The sequence below is a fragment of the Pseudopipra pipra genome, chromosome 4, assembly GCF_036250125.1.
Source record: "Pseudopipra pipra isolate bDixPip1 chromosome 4, bDixPip1.hap1, whole genome shotgun sequence".
Classification (NCBI taxonomy): Eukaryota; Metazoa; Chordata; class Aves; order Passeriformes; family Pipridae; genus Pseudopipra; species Pseudopipra pipra.
Genome location: NC_087552.1, coordinates 33,974,205 through 33,994,241, shown reverse-complemented (window position 1 = coordinate 33,994,241; position 20,037 = coordinate 33,974,205). Strand labels below are relative to the sequence as shown.

The window sequence follows — 20,037 nt, the reverse complement described above, 5'->3', positions numbered from 1 at the left end:
TGCCCCACATGCTTGCTTCTCACATGGACCTGTATCATCCTCAAACTTGTTGCTCTAGAAAAATGAGCACTGTACATAAGTACAGAGAACCAGGTTAAAGCAGACAAACTCAAGAAAACCAGCACTTCAACTGAAAATATCATTCTCAAAAGGATAAACATGAACCTGAGTTAAGTTACATGTCTTTAAACATTCCTTCCCTCATGAATCCTACGCTGACAGGCATATAACAACACTGCTGCTGAACTGCAAGCCTGTTGGGTTTTTTGTTATGTTTTTCAATAGATGTCATTCTAAATACAAATAATCTGGACTAATTAGCACAGTTGAAATAGACATTTTCAGCAATGACTGTAGAGAGTGATTTCCTAAAGAGCTTGGAAGTAACTGTATTAGAATGTCAATAATAATTTTTCCATGTGGATTACAGTACATTACATTTTCACACACTAAGTTTTGTGGTTTGGGGTGGCAGTTTTTCCCTTTTTCTAAAAATTATCAGTAGGACCAAGTATAAAAGCATAGTCTGATAGATAAGAACCTGGGGTCACAGGCTTTATAACTCTAAAGCAAAAGTCATCTAGAAGATCTGTTTATACTTCCAGAAAGCCATTTCCAATTATAAAAGAACTGAAGCAGAAAAGAAATTAGGCCAATAGAAAATATTTTCACTTTTGTAGAAATCTACTAATATATAATCTTTTATTTCCCTCCTTTTAAGAGTTAATTAACTTTTTATTATTTGTAATAATAAACACCTACATGTAAGGGGCTTTAGTTATCTCTTCTCGTAGGAAATCTTTTACTTCAAAGCTACTGGCTTTCACAAGTACCAGGCAATATGTTCAATATTCAAATTTTTAATGCTACTTTTGAACCTACCTTTGAATCATTTAACAAACAGTCAAAATTATTATACATTTAACTGAAGTGGTTTAATTTTTTCTTATTTGATCACACACAGCATGACATTTCATTCAGTTAATCATCCAACTCAGTTTCATTTTTTTTTCTCAGTTCACAGGTTAATTTTCTTTCTCTGCAAGCTGGCTCTTCAACAGTTTTTGCTCCTTCTCACTTATCTATCATGAGCATCATACTTTATCTACTTTATACAGAACCAAAAGAAGCATCTGCTCATTTGACAGCTGAAAGCGCTGATTAAAACAATAAATAAAACTTTAGGAATACTATCTGATGGAATTTATTTTCCCTGCTTCAAAAATGTTTTTATTTTTACAGTGACATTTGAGAACTTATAAGCTCTAAGGAATTTGCATCATGCATATCTCCTGAACTCAACCTCTTAATTATCTAAACAGAAAAACCAATCTTCAATATTGCTGTGTCACAATAGTGGAAGATTAGTACATATAGTGTCTATATTCAAGGTATCTTCCCTGAAATACACTGTATTCTTTTAAAACTTTCACTGCCAGCCAAAATATCATAAATATTTCCAAGACAGTCTTTAAGAGCAAACAACACTGAGAGGGTTTTAATTCTCTTCATTTTTACAACCAGTAGTGTCTTTATATAGTCTTGAGCAAAACATCTGAAAAAATCGCACACGTATAGCAAACACTTTCCTTCCTCCAGAACACACATGCTTCCCTCAAAAAAAAAAAAGGCAAATTAAACACTGATCTATTCCTTTCATATGAAAACAATATATAACTCCTGCACTTTTCAACACTTGCTACACTCGCAGTTGATTACAATTAAGCCTCAAAAAAGCCATTTGGCAGCCAGCTTTCGCTAGACAGTACTGTTACAAGAAACACATGCAGTTCTTTCATTTTAAGGATTCTGGGCTTTCTACAATCTTATTCAAATATCGTGTAGCTTTCAATCAACCTTCTATGTTTTCTGTGCTATGCTTGACATTTGTTCATTAACAATGCATTTGCATTCTACAAGACTTTTGTGCCTGTAATGAAAGACAGAAGAAACTATAGAAGGGGATGCTGAATTACAAAAGCACTTCTTCAATCCACCTGAGGACTCATGCAAATATCATTTTACCCAATAGAGAACACTCACATTTGAAAAGTTTTCTTTGGAATCACATTTCACATTTTGTTTTAAACATCAAAACTCTAGAGAATAAGCCCAATTATAAAGTTTTCTTCCAGTGCCAGAATACTGCCTACCCATGGCAGCCCACAGAAGAATTTAGAAACTATTTTTGTCCTATAGATACTTCTTCTGTCATAGAGAAAACAGCAAATTGTGCTTAAAAGGCTTTTATTGTGGACAGGACACATCCCTGACTGGATTTGCAAGACGGTATTAACTTCATTTGATCCAGAATTAGCTGAAGCAGGATAGATGCTAATGACTTTCCCCCAAAGGCATCCTTATAGGGACACTGGGATTTTTTCAGCCTAGTACAGTTGAGGGGAGGGTCCAGTAGCATCTATCAGTCAGGCTGATGTAGAAAGGAAAGACATCTGATCAGGTAAGATCTTTCCAATGACTAGTTTAGTAAGGATGCCACTGCTGTCCATCATCACCACAACCACTGAAGCAGCAGTTCTCACTGGAAGAGCAGTGAAAGCTCCACAAAGCAACAAAGCTGGTGAGGGGTCTGGAACACAAGTCTTATGAAGAGTGGCTGAGAGAGCTGGGGTCGTTCAGCCTGGAGAAAAGGAAGCTCAAAAGGGACCTTATCACTCTCTACAACTACCTGGGACCTTATCACTCTCTACAACTATCTGAAGGGAGGTTGTAGCAAGGTGTGGGTTGACCTCTTCTCCCAGGCAACAAGCCACAGGACAAGAGTCAGCTTTAAGTGTGCTAGGAAAGGTTTAGATTGGATATTGAAAGGGTTGTCAAGCACTGGAACAAGCTTCCCAGTGAAGTAGTTGAGTTGTCATCCCTGGAGGTATTTGAAAAACACACAGATGTGGATGTAATTTAGTGGTAGACCGTGCAGTGTTGGGTTAATGGTTGGATTCAATGATCTAAGAGCTCTTTTCCAATCTAAATGATTCTGTGATTCACATCAGGCTGAAAGCAAAGCTCATCCAACCCAGATAAGTAGCACCTCTACCTAGCTTTGAATTTGTCTCCCCATCCTCCCTCCAGTCTTGTAGAGCTACATGCACAGGAGGAGTGGAAATAACTGAAATCAGGAATTACTGACACATGTACATTTCCAAGCAGGCAATCAGAGTTCTTCTCTGCAGGCAAGATTTTACTTCACCTGTTGGGCTTAAGTGACAGAATACATTCCTTCAAGTACCTAAGACTGTGGGAAGAGGGGGGGGGTTGCTCTTTGGGGGGTAGAGGGGGTTGGGTTGTTTGGTTTTTGTTGTTTGTTCTGGGGGGGTTTCAGCTCAACTACTGTTCTGGATATTCATCGGGATGAAGCCTAGGACTGTTAAAAGTTGCCTACTGAATGCAGCAAAGCTATCCACTTTCCCAAGTTACAGAAAACAAGATTTATTACCAAGAAGGTAAGATGACACAGGCAATTTATCCTGCAGAGAATCAGAATGAAGTTAACCCAAAAGTCACACATTAAGGGGCAGTAAGAAGAATTAAATCAATACATGTAGTCATTCTGTCCTGAAAATAAGATCCGTGCTCTGTGAAGACAACAAAAAAAGTACTCGAGTACCAAGAGTATTCTTCTCTTATAAGTAATATGACAGAGCTACCTACTGATAAAGTTTTCAGAATACTCAGGTTATAGTAACAACTTTAAAGTGATGGAAAACTGAAAGCCAATACCAAAATACTCACCAATATGCAGGCTTTATTCATAATGTGCACTTCAGTTGTATGAAATCTGAATAAAGCTTGACCTGAAATCTTGACTCTTGTATTATAGCACTTTTGAGAGCAGTGGATTTCCTGGGAAATCTATATATAATTTCCCAGAATGTCAGAGAATTTGATTTACAGGAATTCAGGAGCTAGAAACAGAAACCCATAAACTGGATTGCAATGTCTTCCCATTGTGTTTCCCTCCCCAGCTTCCTTGATGTAGTCCTTTAATGAAACTACAGCCTCCAGCCAGACAGCACACCTCTGTGCTTTGAAAATGACACAAAAATCTGAAGACAGAACTATGCAAAGTAATTTCATAGCTGTCATTAACTGTTCTGTCTGGAAACATCAATTACATAATTATGCAACAGCTGATGGCATCACTAGGTTGTCACCACTGATAAGGTTAGACAGTCTTTTTAGACTTAGGTCTTCACATTTTCTAGCATATGACTGTTCTGTGAGACCTCAGAGGCACTCAAAGTTCAAAAATCAGGAAGCAGTTATAAACCTCCAGACTTCCAAGACCCACAAAGCTTGCAGGCTTTCTCAAAGTCTTCAGCACTTGTATCAAACTCTTCATGCTATGATCTATTCATTCCACTAGAAGGGGTAGCTTCTTATTCCCAGATCCCCAATTAGGTACATATATACTACTTAAAACCAAAGCTTTATTTTCTAATTCTAATTATTTTATTTCAATATAAAGCAATCAGCAGTGCTTGCACATTTGTAACTATACATTTTAAACTATGTATCTGAATTAAATATTAACAGCATATCAAAGAATATTTCATGCACATGAAATAACCTGTTTCAACACGTGTCCCTTACACCTATGGATTCTATAAGGCATCTCTCTACAGTAGGACAGATGTTCCAGTTCTAGCTTTCAGATTTCCTGATCCCGTAAGATGCGGAAAAACCCTCCAAAATAGTCAGCTACAGTAAAGATTTAAGTCAACCTGTTGAAAGGCCAAATAAATCTCAAATATCTACACCATCTGTAGTGTCTTACTCTACCCTAACAAGTCCTGATGCATCACTTTCCTTTAAAATTTCTTTAGAAGTAGTTAGATTTTAACAAATGCAATCCATTTAATTCTCATTCTCCACCAAAATGAGATGCAGAACTACTAAAACCTCTGGAATAATGAATCATTCAGCACACGCTTACCATGTGCCTTTGCTTCAACTAGATAATGAACATCGTAAGTAAGCACAGTGGCAAGAATTTGCAGGTCTTTGTGATGACTGTTATCAGGCATGTTTTAATTCTGTAAAATAAGACCTCTCTTCAGTGCAAAATTCAGTACCTGGACTTAAAAGCATATGCTGAACAGAAGTCTTTGCTGCTCCCACCACCTTCTGTTCATTGGTTTTTCAGCCAACTCCTTTAAAACAGCACTTGAAAAAAGCTAAGCAGCATGCAGGTCTCAAAGGAAACAAGCATGGAAATTACTTCCATACAATTACTGCTTAATATTCCTTTTACAGGAGTTGTGTCTATCCTGAGACTTAAACAATGGAGGTGCCATTCTCCCTCCAACGCTGGACTGAATGGTCCAGCAACACCAGATGCTGGAAGGACCCCTAACATAAGTCAAACATCAGCATCCAGAATTACTTTCCATTCAGAGCAATTTTTCAAGCTACTTCATAAAAAAGTCATGAAATCAGCAAGAACAATTTCTTGGTTGTGAAAGAGCTGGTTTGATTTATGGAGACAATAATTCTTTAAAATTCCAACCACTAAAGGATTCATTCAAGACTTATATTTAAACTGGATATAGTACCGTCATACTACAAACTACAACATTTGTACTGTTCTGACAAAAGAACATATATTACAAACCAAGATGTACCAAGAAGATTACATTGTCATGTAATCATACTTAATGCTGTTCAAAGTTGAATAAATTTCAGAAAGTAAGCACAGAGTAATTCTGAAAACATTATTCATGCTCCCAGATCTCCACCTCTGAGAGGGAGAAACAATGAAAACTTGACATGTCAGAACTGGGACCTCTTTCAGGCATTTAAGCACAACACAAGAAGAAATCACAAAGAACATTGCTCTGCAAGCTTATGTTCCACAGGATATTGTTCCAGCAGATTAATCTGTCTGTTTCTCTTTGCTCATTTTGGTTAACTTCTGTCTGCTGAAAGCTACAGGTAGTTTATCATTTTAATTGAATAACCATTGCCACAATTAAACGTTAGCCCTGAAGTGCCTTGGAACGTCAAACATGCCTAAGTTGAACAATTCTTTCAGGTAGATTTCTCATTGCCTGAAGATCCTGTCCACTAGCACTGTAGTATTTTAACACTCAGAATAGCCAGATAACCATTTATTAACATTGTCAGCACTGTCTATAATCCTTATAATCCTCCTTATTAAGCCAGTTAAGCAGTTACCTGACATCTGCCAGAGCATTTTAGATGCTCTTGATGACATTAGCAGGTATATCCCAAACACAGAAATAAAAGAGATTGGTACTTGATGCATCAGCCACAATTTTCAAATACTTTTTTGTTATATGAACATATTGAAGTCATAATTAGAGTGAAGATTAGAATAAATATAAGACAAAGTTAAAAATATATTCAGTAATAAAACTGCTAACTAAGAATTTAGAACTTCTGATTTTCACTAAACAAGCATCTTAAAGTGCATATTTCAACTGATGTCCATGATTATCTTTTATTAATGGACACAAGATGAAAACTGGTGTCTCGTCTCCTGGTAGAAAGAATGGGAAATGAAAAAGAATGAACGACGGAAAGCAATTACTCAGTATTCTGAAAACAAATAATCAGAAGTATATTCTTCTTTAGAATATTAAATTTATTTGTATTCTTTTCCACTTATAAAATCAATACAAATAAAACAGAAAATTCAGTCAAATTAAAGATTTTTGCAGTGTCAGTAATGCCTGTCAGTCTAAGACAGGTGATTAAACAGGTAATCAATAAATATATTATGCAAACACACACAAGCTAATTGACCTACTGTCACTGAAATCTTGATCCTAACCTTGTACAGTGAATTATCCCTTGATAGCAGAAGAGAAATTGAAAACAAAATTATAGTCTCCTAAATTATAAGAAAAAAAATTACGGAAGTAGTAAAATAAAATGATCTTGGATCTAAAATACTCTGTGGTCAAGACAGACAAATCTGTTCTTATATCTAACCGCCTCCTAGTGTTTCTCCAAAATCAAAGCTTTTATTCTCAGAATTCATCATGGCCAGTCTTCGCGAACGAAGATTTGGGAAAGGTCATTACCCTTTGAACCTGCGCAGTGGATTTTTTAGGTGAGACACAGTGTGCGCTGAACTGAGCCCACCCTTTAATCCTGAGGTTCATCTGCCGGGGCCGAGCGAGCTTGGACGGTGGCAGCGAGGTCCTCAGGACGTAGGTTTGTTTAGAGTGACCTTCTCTTAGATGGATGGTCTTACAGGGCTGACGAGATCCATCTGCCCGGGGGAGTTCCCTGACTGGGAATCGAACCCGGGCTGCGGCAGTGAGAGTACCGCATCCTAACCACTAGACCACCAGGGGGCCCCTCTCAGAATTACAGCAACAACAAAAATACGATAGGTTTTAGTGAAGCATTTACAGCGAAGAAGGTGCAAAACCATTACTTCAGGTGTCATTCAAAGAAGTCTCAAAATCAGGTCAAACAGTAACAGAAATTTGGAACTGGCTATGCAAAGCCAACAGATTAACACTGATCACTGACACTACTAAGAAGCCTTGATTCAGTGTCTGTTTATACAGAGACAACTGTCAGGTCCTTGAACGTGTTTGTTTTAATGATACACATTGCCTAAGAAATTTCCCACAGAAAATGCATTCACAATACAACATATGAATTCAAGTTCCTGATTTACTGCAGTGCAGAACTGGCAGTATCCCAATGCTATTTTGGCAACTGTCCAACTAGCAGAAGGTGCAATACACCTTTAGGAATACTTTCAGGACAAAGAAGAAAAAAAAAAAGGAAGAAGAGACCAGCCCTGCTGCAGCAGTTCTTTGCATTATTAAATATAGTGCTGCAGGATTTCCACAGAAACCTATGGATGTACAAGCAGCATGAATATATGAATACATTTTATACATATATACACACCTGAAAATTCAGATACTGACCCAGCAATCCTAGAATAATTTAGGTTGGAAAAGACCTTTACAATGATGAAGTCCAACCATTAACCCAGTACTGTTATATTCACCGTTAAATCATGTCACCAAGTACCACATCTACAATGTCTTTTAAATACCTTCATAGATGGAGACCCAACCACTTCCCTGGGGAGACTGTGTGAGTGCTTGACAACCATTTCTGTAAAGAAATCTTTCCTGATAGCCAATGTAAACCTCCCCAGCACAACTTGAGGCCATTTCCTCTTGTCCTATCACTTCTTACATGGAAGAGACCGATCTCCACTCTGCTACAACATCCTTTCAGGTAGCTGTAGAGAACAATAAGATCTACTTGAACCTCCTCTTCTCCAGGCTAAACAACCCCAGATCCCTCAGCTGCTCCTCATAAGACTTGCACTCCAGACCCTTCACCAGCAACGTTGCCCTTCTCTGGACATGCTCCAGCACCTCAGTGTCTTTCCTGTAGTGAGGAGGCCAAAACTGAACACAGGATTCAAGGTGCGGCCTCACCAGTGCTGCCCCGGTCCTTCCAGCCACACTATTGCTGATCCAAGCCAGGATGACATTGGCCTTCTTGGGCACCTGTATCACAGAATCAATCAGGCTGGAAAAGACCTCCGAGACTGAGTCCAATCTATGACCAAACAAACTCCACACTCTCAGCTCTGTTTTATTTCTGCTTCTCTGAAGAAGACATACTCTGACTTTACTACGTCTATTCAGTGCATTTTAAATAAGACCAAGGAAGAAATCTTTCATAGGGGTTCTGTGAAGTCAAGAATATTCAGTAAACAAGGACAGCAACTGCAGAAATATGACACAAGCCCCCACAAAAAGGTGCATTCTGTCCAAAACTCAGAAATTCTGGTTAAAGTATTAAGGAATACAAGGTATTAATTTTACTGACAATTTGGAATATCACTAGTGGAAACACCAGATTAATCCTCATACATTTCTCTAGCAATTACTTTCTGCAGTCTTTTCGGACTTAAGCTTTATATCTGTAAGATATAAACATAGATAGCTATAAACCACATACATTATATCTGTATAGAATAACTAGTTTTTATGATACTAACATCATAAAATTTCTTGAACACCTACAGAACATAAAAGCACTCAATACAATTTCAGTAAGGTGGTCTCAGCAATGCTGTTCTGTTTAAAAATCATGCAGTAATAGCTAAAGAAGGTGCTTTAAACTCATTTTTGTCACATGTCGTACAATTAAGTCGAGCTATGCAGAAATGTACAGCAACATTGGCATAACTTTCTGTTGGTTTATATGCACTGTTTCTATCCTCTTGAGGGTCTTCAGGACAATATGCTACTGTGAAAGAACTATGAATTCAATAAATGTCACTTTTATTGTCAGACTTAAAGTCTGACTCCTAGATTCACACTCTTAAAGACTACTCATAGATCTATTTCTCAACTGTCCTTGCACAGAACTACTCTATGTTGATTACACAGACCTACAGCTGCTTAGCTAAGGCACACACAGATATTTTATAGATACATCCAAAATCCCCACGACTTTCTGTGTAATGCATGATACCTGGATGGATGACAGCATGTCTCTTCCCTGGGAAGAGCATCCTCCTGAGCAAGCTCTGCAAGTTCCCTTCCAGTCACTGCCCTGAGTCCATCTCACCCACGTGCCCTCGGGAGATGATCTAACACAACCTGTCCCGAAGCTACACAAAGTTAATGCCCTCCAGCATTTTCATGCTCTACCTCATGAAAGAGACTAACATTTTCATCTAAAAAAAAAATAGGTATTTGAGCAGCTACTAAAAAGTTGTGCTCTTTTATTTCCTTTCCATATTTCATTTGTTTCAGGTTTTGATAGCTGGGCCAAGCATGGCTAACCCAAACCCAATGTGTTTGGGTCTTGTGATTTGCCATGGTGACGTAATTCAGAAAACTTGGCTAAGACTGGATGGTGATATTACTGCTACTGGGCCTGAGAATTTAGTTCTAATCATGGAAATACCAAAAAAGATGAGCCTTCTCTAATTCTCATCCCCTTTTGTCTCCGCACTCCACCTCCCATATATGCACTACAGTCTTAACAGAAGTGGCTGTTTTTCATCCCAGATCGTATGACAAGTGAAGAATGGGGAAAAAAGCAAGACAAAACAGAATTGTACAAATACAGCTTTTTGCCACACATTTGCCTACCATTGTTAGTAATTTAGAAATTAACAAACTTGTTATTTCTCGTTTCAGCTGTGGACATTCTCTGTAGTAATAACTCAAGGTTTTACAGAAGATTTTTTCTCTCCAATCTCCACTTTACATGTACAACTTCTACTTTTTTATTCCCCACACTGAATTTCATTAAAGGCTGCACAACTGAATGACATAAAAGCACACAAATATGTTGGCATTAGACAAGAGCTTTTTTCAGCCATAGAAATTAACACTGAAATTCAGTTCAAGATATCCAAGAGATAACTACTCTTCTTTAAACGCTTGTCCTTTTCTAAGAATCAACACAATCAAAACCAATAGCCTACTACTAAAATGCTGCAGACTGAGAAATTTTTTACTGATCAGAGCTTAAATCCAAAATACACATCTTCTCACTGGGGACATGTGGGAGCTAGGAGCATATATTCTATCAGGCTTTCCTTTGAAGGATCTCTTAAACTAGGACAACTTTACGATAACCTGGGATTGGAGTTTCCTTTGTATTTTTAAAAAACAATATAAGCAGTACCTAAGTTAGTTCCAGGGTCAATTGCTCAGAAATTACAGGCAATGTGATCACAAAAACATGTACTACAGCCTGGAAATTCAGAAACACATGAGGTTTTATTATTGAATGACTTTGGACTGCAGGTCATCAAACCTTGAAATATTTTCTGCTAATTCAATATCCTTAGGGAAGAAAATAAGTAAAGTCTACATATACTATTTCCTTACGGAAAGAGTAAGCCAAACACCACTGATGCATACAGACAAATATCAAAGAGCAGGGCTGAAAAACACATACAGCCCTTGCACGAAAAATGAGGAGGAAAAAGAGGTACTGCATTTATTAGAGACCCATTCATTTCCTTAAGGGCAAAGCATCTACTGCCAAAGATTGCTCTCTGCCATCATAGCAAACATTTAAATTTCGATCTGAAAAATTTTGTTCAACTGTCAAGAGGTATAAGCACCCTCTACAAATCTGCTAAAACTTTGCTTCACAAAGAAAAAGCTAATTGGAAACTTACTGTTGGAGACATCTACAATTACTATCCTGCAGACATGAAAATGGAACTTTTTTTCTTTTGAACTACTGAGAAAATATGTATCAAATGACCAAAATAAATATTTTTTTAATGAGAAGTAGATTAAAAAAAAAACAGAACAAGTATGCGTGTCAAGCAAACCCCAACTCTGAAATTTTGCTTTGCAGGTTTTTGAGCCCTTTTATCATTAACTTCCCATCAAATGCAAGTAGTAGGATGACTAGCAAATAAAGAATAACTCAAGCTGAACTGCCACTTCTAATAACCCAGTTTCCATTTAAACAGTGAGATGGCCGTAGGGTTTGAGAATTTGTCACTACCATGTATACCCGCTGATAGTAAAATAAATGCAGATGAGATGAGCCAATTTTAAACAACGTGCCCTATTTTACCCCTTTGGTCAAAAAAAAAATCTATAGAGATACCATGAAAATTAACTACTCTTTTTTAATGTAGGATAATTACTGTGTTTGTAAGGAATGCAGATAATTATTTTCAGCATTGCATACACGCAATAGAAACTTACCTCTTTATACATACAGCTAACAATGCAGACAAAAACAATTTTCACAATGAGAAAGTTTTGATCAAATAAACAAAGCAACAGTATTGGTTTGCACGTTAGCACTTAGGGATAAAGATTTAGCTTTTCTGCACTGAGACATTAAGTTGTGCCTCAGGGAGGTCACATACACAGATCAATTAACAACTCCAACAGTCACAGCTATTTTAATAGACGTAGCACCCAATTCAGATTTCACTGCAAACATACCATCACTGGGAGAAAAATAAGGTTGTAATTTAACAAACAATCTAAAAAGTTCAAATATAATGCTTTTTTAAAACCTCAGCCTTCATGATCAAAATAAGAGCTTCAAGTAACAAATTCTGGCATGTTCAACAGAAGTGACCAGGTTCCATGTTTCAAACTCATTTCGTATAGCTCATAACAGAGTGGGTTGATTCTGGCCTGGCTATCAGTTTGCTTAACTCCCGCAGTACTCAAAGAATTTTTCCAAACATGTACACTGTAAAATTGGAATTCTGTTTTTTAGAAGAATACATCTTCAACACATAGGCTGAGTTTGAGAAACAAAAAAAGGATTCCTCCAAGTTTATTATTCTAAAAATAGAACACTGAAAAAAGACTGCAGGTTCCATGGGATCTTCTTACCAGGTAGATCTCAAATCGTTTATTAAAAAAAAAATTGTACCTTCTGTTACTCAGAGTAACAGAACGTATATTTCTGGCTTCAAAATACTGAATTTTTAATTTTTTTTAAATACAAAATATTCAGTGTTAACTTTCAGGTTTAGCCCATTAAAGATTAAATGAGAAACGTAAAACACTAGTGCAAGCACATTTTACATTAGCATCTCTATCCAGAAACTGCCAAAGTGCCTATTAAATCTACTGAATAAGTCATGGGGAAAAAATGTCAAGAAGCAAGTAAATATGAATGACAGGCAAACAACCAAAGTGAAGATGAAGTCACATGAAAGGAGTGACAAAGGAAATCAGTCCAAAAGAAGTGCAAAAAGCACTTCAAGTTAACCTAGATTTCACAGTTAGTTCTGTTTGTGAATTTTCTTTTTTCAGGCACATATTTCCTGTAACTTTTGCTTGTATTAAGTATATGGTTAACTAGCAGTATTGATTAATTCAGCATATAATTTAAATTTAAGTCAGTGGTTAGAATGAGCCAAAATATACTGGGTCTAAACAGAAACTCTTGTTACACATAAGAGACACAAACCAACTGCCTAGAGAAGGACAAATCACCAGCACAACGGTCTCCAGCAAATTAGTCTGTAAAATGAATAAAGATTGTACTGGTCTAATTAAACTTATCTATCCACCTATAGATTTTATCTATCCACCTATGGATTTTTACCTTGTGCATTTCCCATACATAACATTACTGGGTTTCATTAGACCTTAATTTAACTTTGCTGAATTGTCAAGGCTTAGCATTAAAGTTTGTTCAATCACATCATCTTCATGATGGTCAATACAGGAAAAATTACACATATATTAAAGAAATCATACAGGTTTTTTGTATGCTTAAATATTCAAATAACACCAGATAACCCAGAAACAATATGCATTTGGAGTCTGGTTTAGAGGGCAGTAAGTAAAAATACGATAAACATTTTGTTTCAATAAATTGTTTGCATAAATGAACCAATCACAATTCTCAGATCTCTACAGCAAATCTGAGTTGACATTAGAGCACATCCCTGCTAATTATAAACCACATTATATGTGTCAATTTGGCACCTCTAGCACGAAAAGCTGATCACTACTACTTTCACAAAACTGAAGTAAAACAAAATGACAACTAATGAGAAGACATCCCACACCCTCTAATTTTATATAAATTTAATATAACATGCACCACTGAGCAAGAGCCACTGTTAGCTCTTTCCCTGGCACCAGCAAATTTCTCCACTGTTTGATGATGAAAATGAAGTGGATCATTTATATTTACACACTGTGCACCGGGCAAGGGATTTGGCATCAATCACTGTCCTCAACTCACTTTAAAATTAATTAATTCTTTAAATATTCTACAAAAGGAAGCAGAAATACTTACTAGTACAGAACTTCATTTGCTTCATGCCTTTCATATCTAACAGTTTCACACATCATTCTGAAAGAGAAGAAGTCACTTGTAGTTACAATTCTTATCAATGTCACAAAGACTTCACTTTCTGAAGTTACTCAGCATTTCCATGTGCCTCCACCACTAGCAGAAACTAACCATCAATTTAAAGCTAAGCTGATTCATAATTTAAGAAAACAAATTGTTAAATATAAGCATTAAAGTTATTAGTTCATCCAAGATCAGATTTGATTTAGGACATTAGATGTAACTGTTCCTATAAAAAAAATTCTATAAAAATGGATAAAATTATACTGATCTCATTTTATAAAGCGATGTGATAAAAGTTGCTTTATAAAAAACAATTCTGAATTTTAGAAGTGGATGGAAATGTATTATATGCAACACTCATCAGAAATAAAACAATATAAAAACTGCTCCCATTTTCAAGACAGGCTCAATAGATAAAACAAGAAATTATGTTGCATGGTAAATCAATGCTTCTCATTTTGCTAAAATTGAGCAACTTAAAAATTACCATGAGATTTTAATGCTGAAATCCCAGAGGGCTCAAAGTAGAGAGAATTTCCTGCAGAGAAATCCTCTGTCTAGAGGGGAGGATTAAAGTACTTTTGCATTCACTGTCTCCCTGACAAATGTGGCATAATAGAGGGAAACTATAATAGAACTTACCACGTATTAGGAAATCTAATGTTAATTTGGTGTAAAAAAAAAATCAATATGCCATTTCTGTCTATTGTCTTAAGGAAACAGCCCTACAAATTACTTGGGAGATAGGGGGGGAAGGGGAAGGAAACAAATCCCTCTGCCTCCCTTGGCCTTTCTATGGCTCTGAAGCAGACTGCAAACCCCAAGGCTATTTGACAGACAGTCAGACAGAGATTTGCCTAAGAGGCTCATGTGAACATTCAAACGAGTAACTATATTTAAATTTTGGAAGTAAATTTTCTTTCCTCACACAATTCATCCTCAGAATCTCAGTGTACCAATGACCAGCTGCCAGCAATGATGTCGTAAGCAGACAAAAGCGCTCAAGAATTGCTGCTAAGGCAAAAACTCTCAAAAAAGTTGATTTGAGGAATGGAAGAGTTAGTCTGGGCTTGATGTAACATTTAAAAAAGGCATCTCTTTGCCACTTCCTAGATCATTCATTTCAATAGCCAACAGACTGCTACAAAAGTCACCTTAGCACTCACCTCTTGCAGGATTTTTATATATTAATTCAGCCCACAAAGAAATAATGCTTTTTCTGTCCAGAACTGGCAGGCTTATAGTGGTATCCTGACTATTCATAAATTGTTAACAGAAAATTGAGATTGTAATTCTGTTTGCTAATAAAATATCTATATAGGTATAGATACAAATTAGGAATCAAGTTTTATTACCACAGCCTTTCTTCCAACCCCATTATTTTAGATCTACTCTTTGGGCCATCTTTGAGAACTTTTCTTCCAGGCAATGTCTGTACTGTATATAATTAAGTATTACGTATTGCATATCAATTTCAGCTAATGAAAAATCTTCCTGCTTCCTAGCACAGCAAAAAACTTTTTGAACCACAGAACCACCTCTTTTCAGACACTGCTCTCCACCATAAAATTGGGCCTTGTCAAAATCTTTTACAGACACTGAAAAGCTACTGTCTGCTTCTACCTCCTGAGCCCTCATCTTCTCTCTGATCCTCTGTTTTAAGAGGGAAGGGGAGTACAGACATGAAGTTACTGGTGAGAAGATACCAAAAAAAGAGTCATTGTAAGGAGTCAAATTTAAAAATTAAAATACTGTTCAAGGATAGTCCGTGCCCTACTGGTCTGAAATGATGCAAGGCAATGGGCCATCTAAGAGTAGGAGTTACAGGAAACAGAATCACTTTAACAAGCAAGTTTTGTTCCCCTCTGAATTGGGATAGAAGGAAGCACATTCTTGATAAAGTCACGCAAGTTCACCACTGCCACTGAATATTACAGCATTTTGGTCCCATTATTAGGACAGTAATAGAGGAAAAAAATGCCTCTTACAGAAGCGTTTCAATTCTTGTGTTACAGTGGTACAGCTAGAAATTACAGTCACCAAGTAGCACAGACTAGATTGCTTCCTCGAGTATTTGAAAAATTGAATTAGTTCTGGTCAATACTGGTGGCCAATTCTTGCTCGATTGCTCAAATGTGATCTTTGTCCGCTTCCTAAACAAATATAATAAATTCAATATGAGATCACCAGCAAGCCATGTGGTAAGTTATTTACTACTAGAGGCCACATTTAACACACTAGGTTTTAAAGAATCTCAGAGGTTTTTATGGCATTCCACTGCCAAAAGAAGAGTTGTATCCTAAAGGATACTATAAAAGCTTTCAGTTCAACATCTGCCAGGAGCCCAGCCTTTTCCATGTATGGTACTGTAAACAGAAGCTCTCTCTGAGGAATTCACTACGCTGGGAGAGCGAGTTCCACACATTCCTCAGCAGGAACCTCATTCTGCACAGGAAGCCAAGAAGCACATACCAACATACCACGCAACCATATGTGCACACTTTGATCTTTGTAAACAACATCAGTTCAACTCCAGCTATGCAAAACTTCATGTGCTAAAAGTCTTGCACATAATAACATAACACAAAATACTTTAGCTGAATATGACCACGGACTCCTTCCAAAGCAAAGTAATTACAGAGACTTCTTTGAAGTCAACATTCATATTGCAAAATGTGTCTTGATCATTTTGGAAGAAAGAAAACCTCGCCTTCTATTTTTTCCAAATTACAGAATATTGGCTTGGGAACGTGGGCTCACAGAATGACAAAGCAAAAGGCCAGAAATTAGAACCTAAACCGGCGTTAATCAAGTCAAAGCTGCATCAGCATCTTCAGATGTGGCAAATGTTGGCATACACCAGGATGCAAAACAGCAGTAATTCACCCTCTCACCCCACAGAGCAAACAGAAGATGTGCTGGCCTCCTTCTGCATTCTGTCAGCTTCACATCAATGCCTAAATACTCTTAGAAACCTCTGCTGTAAGATGCTTATGTGAGGACAACTGAAACAATTACATAAAAATCAAACAAACTCAAGTCTTTACAAAAAAAAAAAAAATCAGGAGTTCATGTGAAAGTTTTTACTTGAGGTCATTTGCTTCATGAAACATTTTAGTAAAAAAAATGTGGATGACCTTTATTAGATATTTTTACTAAGTATCATTGGGTACAGCACGCGCTGTACCCAATTTGTCTAAAACTTCCATGCAAAAGCAAGCACACACTGAAACAGAAGATGAATAACAGACTCCACTCTCATGATTATTATATTACATAAATGATTTCGTCTCTATATAAGCTTTCAATCAGGACTGGACCTTACACTCTGTACGTAAAGCATTTACTTCTAGTCTGAAAATTTGAAAAGAAAACAAATGCATCCACAATAGACATAAATAGGAAGGAACAAATAGAGATGTATATGCACACATACAAGGGGAAAGTGTTAGGACAATAAAGAGGGGAAGAAATGGATGCAGTGAAAGTCAGCTTTTCAGTTTGAGGTAGGGTGCACAAGAGGTAATATACAGTTAGCAAAATTACTGTTCCTTTGCTTTGTTAGTGCATTAACATATGTGTTTTTTAATGACAAAGTATCATACCTTAGCTGATGCTCTCTCAGATTCGACAAAGCTTCCATTCCATGTAAATATGAATAAACAATCTCCAAGTCCTACAAACATAAGGAAAACATTATTAGGATTCTCAGTTCAGTACAAGCTATTAAAATACCTCTTCAAAATTTTTTTGAAAACATCCAAAGCTCTCCTGTTGGGGTAGTAGGAACATTTTCAGGACGTTAAAGGCAAATTGCAGGAAAACCTTTGATTACATGTTGGAACCTGACATGGGGGAGAATCATACGACATCCATATCAAATACAGAAACCTTTCTGCTTCTACTGTCATTATTCATTGTCTAGGAAACAAGCCTAATCCAGAATTACAAGAGAGCTACTTTGCAACCACCACTGTTCTGCTTTCCAAGGCCAATATACCCAAAAACCTTCATTTATTTCATAAAGCAAGGTCATAAGAAATAGGCCTTTTCCTGTTCAGGGGAAAAGAAAAAAAGTACAAAACAGCCTAACAAAATACTCCATTGTACAGAGATATTTTAAAATTGTATCTTCTTCAAATGGAAGATGTGTCATAATCTTAGACATAAAAAAAACTGGCATGAGCAGAAAATTATTGGCACGAGATAATAATAAAAAAAAAATCAAAAATGCAATCCTAGTTACATGGTAAAATGTTACTTTCACTGTTGTGGACCTCCAATACCCAGCTCACAAAACATTAACAAAGAGATAAAAAGAGCATCGAAGACTAAAACTTCCTAAGATGCAACAAGGGAAACACCAATGTCAGGCTAGAGGCTTTGCTCAATTTATATTTAAAATGACTACAGGACTTATGAGAAAACTGCAGTACAGCCCACAACCTCTAGGGTGATTTAACTTTAGACCATGGATTTCATACTGTTTCATCATCCTTTTCCTTTTCTTGAATTTGCTAGTTGAGAGACAAAGTATTACCCATTACTCACTGAAAATCAAGAGTAATGGTTCACAACCACTTGCTGAGGTTGACAAAGTTCAGAATAAACTAACACCAATACAAATCTCATAATTTACTCTAAGAAGATGTTTTCAAGTAATGGAATATAACTAAGCTAGAAATTTATGAAATATTTGATCACTGTGAAATATTTGTGTATTTAAAACTGACCACAAAGTGCAAGAAATACTTGTTTTCAGATACAATGACAGAATGCTAGATGTGGTATTTGAGCCAAGATGTTAGGACTGAAGTCACACAGAGAACTTGAATTTAAGAAAGAAAAATAAAAATAAAATCCATTTAAACACATTAAGTGTAGAAATGTTGCTGTACTTGTTAAAACCATGGTAACATGTCAGAAAGGATACCAGGAGTTACACTCAATGGTTAAGGCTAAATAGATGTCTCTCATTCGGTATCAAACATTTTTTCTCACAATGAAAAGGCAAATATTCAGTTTGAAAAAGAAGAAGAAACACACAAGCTAAAATACTGCATTTTCACTTCTATTCTGGTCCTTCTGTTCTTTTGCTCTCTAGAGGCCTTGGTCCTGTGAGGAGCAAAGGGCACAAAAAAGACACAAGTAATTATGCATGGTTTGGGATGGAGGGACCTTGCATGTAGAAGGCTTTGAAAACAAAATACAGTCATTGCTTGCCTTTTTTTTTTTTTTTTTTTTTAGTATTAATAAAAGTGTGTGAAAAGACATGTGTGCTGTAGTCAGTGACCTGCTCACTTGCTAGACAGGCTGAAGGTGAGTAGAAGCTCCCAGGAGCCCTGTGCAGGCAGCAGGGCAAGATGCAAGCCAGACAGTCTCCATGGCACCACTGCTGCTCATCCAGACATGTGGACTGTGCAGCACAAGGCACCAGCTACCATGGCAAGTTGGGAGTGGAGCACTGAGGATTAGATGCTCGTAGCAGCACATTAGATGGAAAAGAGTCTGGCCAGAAGGTGCTACTTTAACTCATTTCCTGCAAGTCTGTCTAACAACAAGATGAGACAGGAGAGTAACCCTTCTGCCACCCGCTTGCACTGAGGTTTCTCAGAAGTGGCAGAGATTTTATCCGCTGTAAAGTATTCCCAGAACAGATGTAGCTTACAGGGATCCACAGACCTAAAAGACATTTGGTTTCCAAAACTGATGGATGACACAAACCTAGTGACCCTACAAATATATAAAGCACTAATGAATGCAGGTTATGTTCCTAGCTGAAGTGACTCAATGCAGAGGGAACTAATTAAATCATTGAAGGGAGTCAGAGAACCATAGAATGGTTTGGGGTGAAAGGGACATTAAAGATCTAAACATCTAAAGATCTTTAATAAATAGGAGGGGCAAGGGGGGCAGGGGAAACCACAACTAAAAAAAATCTTGGTTGCTGGCTAGAGATATCTCATCACTGAGAGAACTAAGGCGAGAGGCTTTTTTTTTTAATTTGCAAAAAAAGCAGCAAGAAAACAGTCCAGTAGCTTCAGCAGTTGGGTCGTATCAAAGTAAATAGTCATTATAACATCTCAGCTGACATGCACTGGCTGTTTCCGAAAAATGGCAAAGCGAGCTGCTGCCCATTCGTTAAGCTGTATCTTTCCAGAGGGTGTCTGTCAGGTAACAGCTCCC

At 37.0% G+C, this 20,037-nt stretch overlaps 1 protein-coding gene across 4 annotated transcripts in view; it reads right to left on the bottom strand.

Moving 5' to 3' along the window:
* The window catches only part of RAPGEF2 (Rap guanine nucleotide exchange factor 2), a 181,132-nt gene that overhangs the window by 112,589 nt on the left and 48,506 nt on the right, over positions 1-20,037 (bottom strand). For all 4 annotated transcript variants that reach the window (XM_064652356.1, XM_064652354.1, XM_064652353.1 and 1 more), the window contains exons 2-3: positions 17,457-17,527; positions 13,792-13,848 (exon numbers count right to left, since the gene is read on the bottom strand). In XM_064652356.1, the coding sequence (XP_064508426.1) occupies positions 13,792-13,848; positions 17,457-17,527 (128 nt within the window). The remainder of the gene's footprint in view (positions 1-13,791; positions 13,849-17,456; positions 17,528-20,037) is intronic.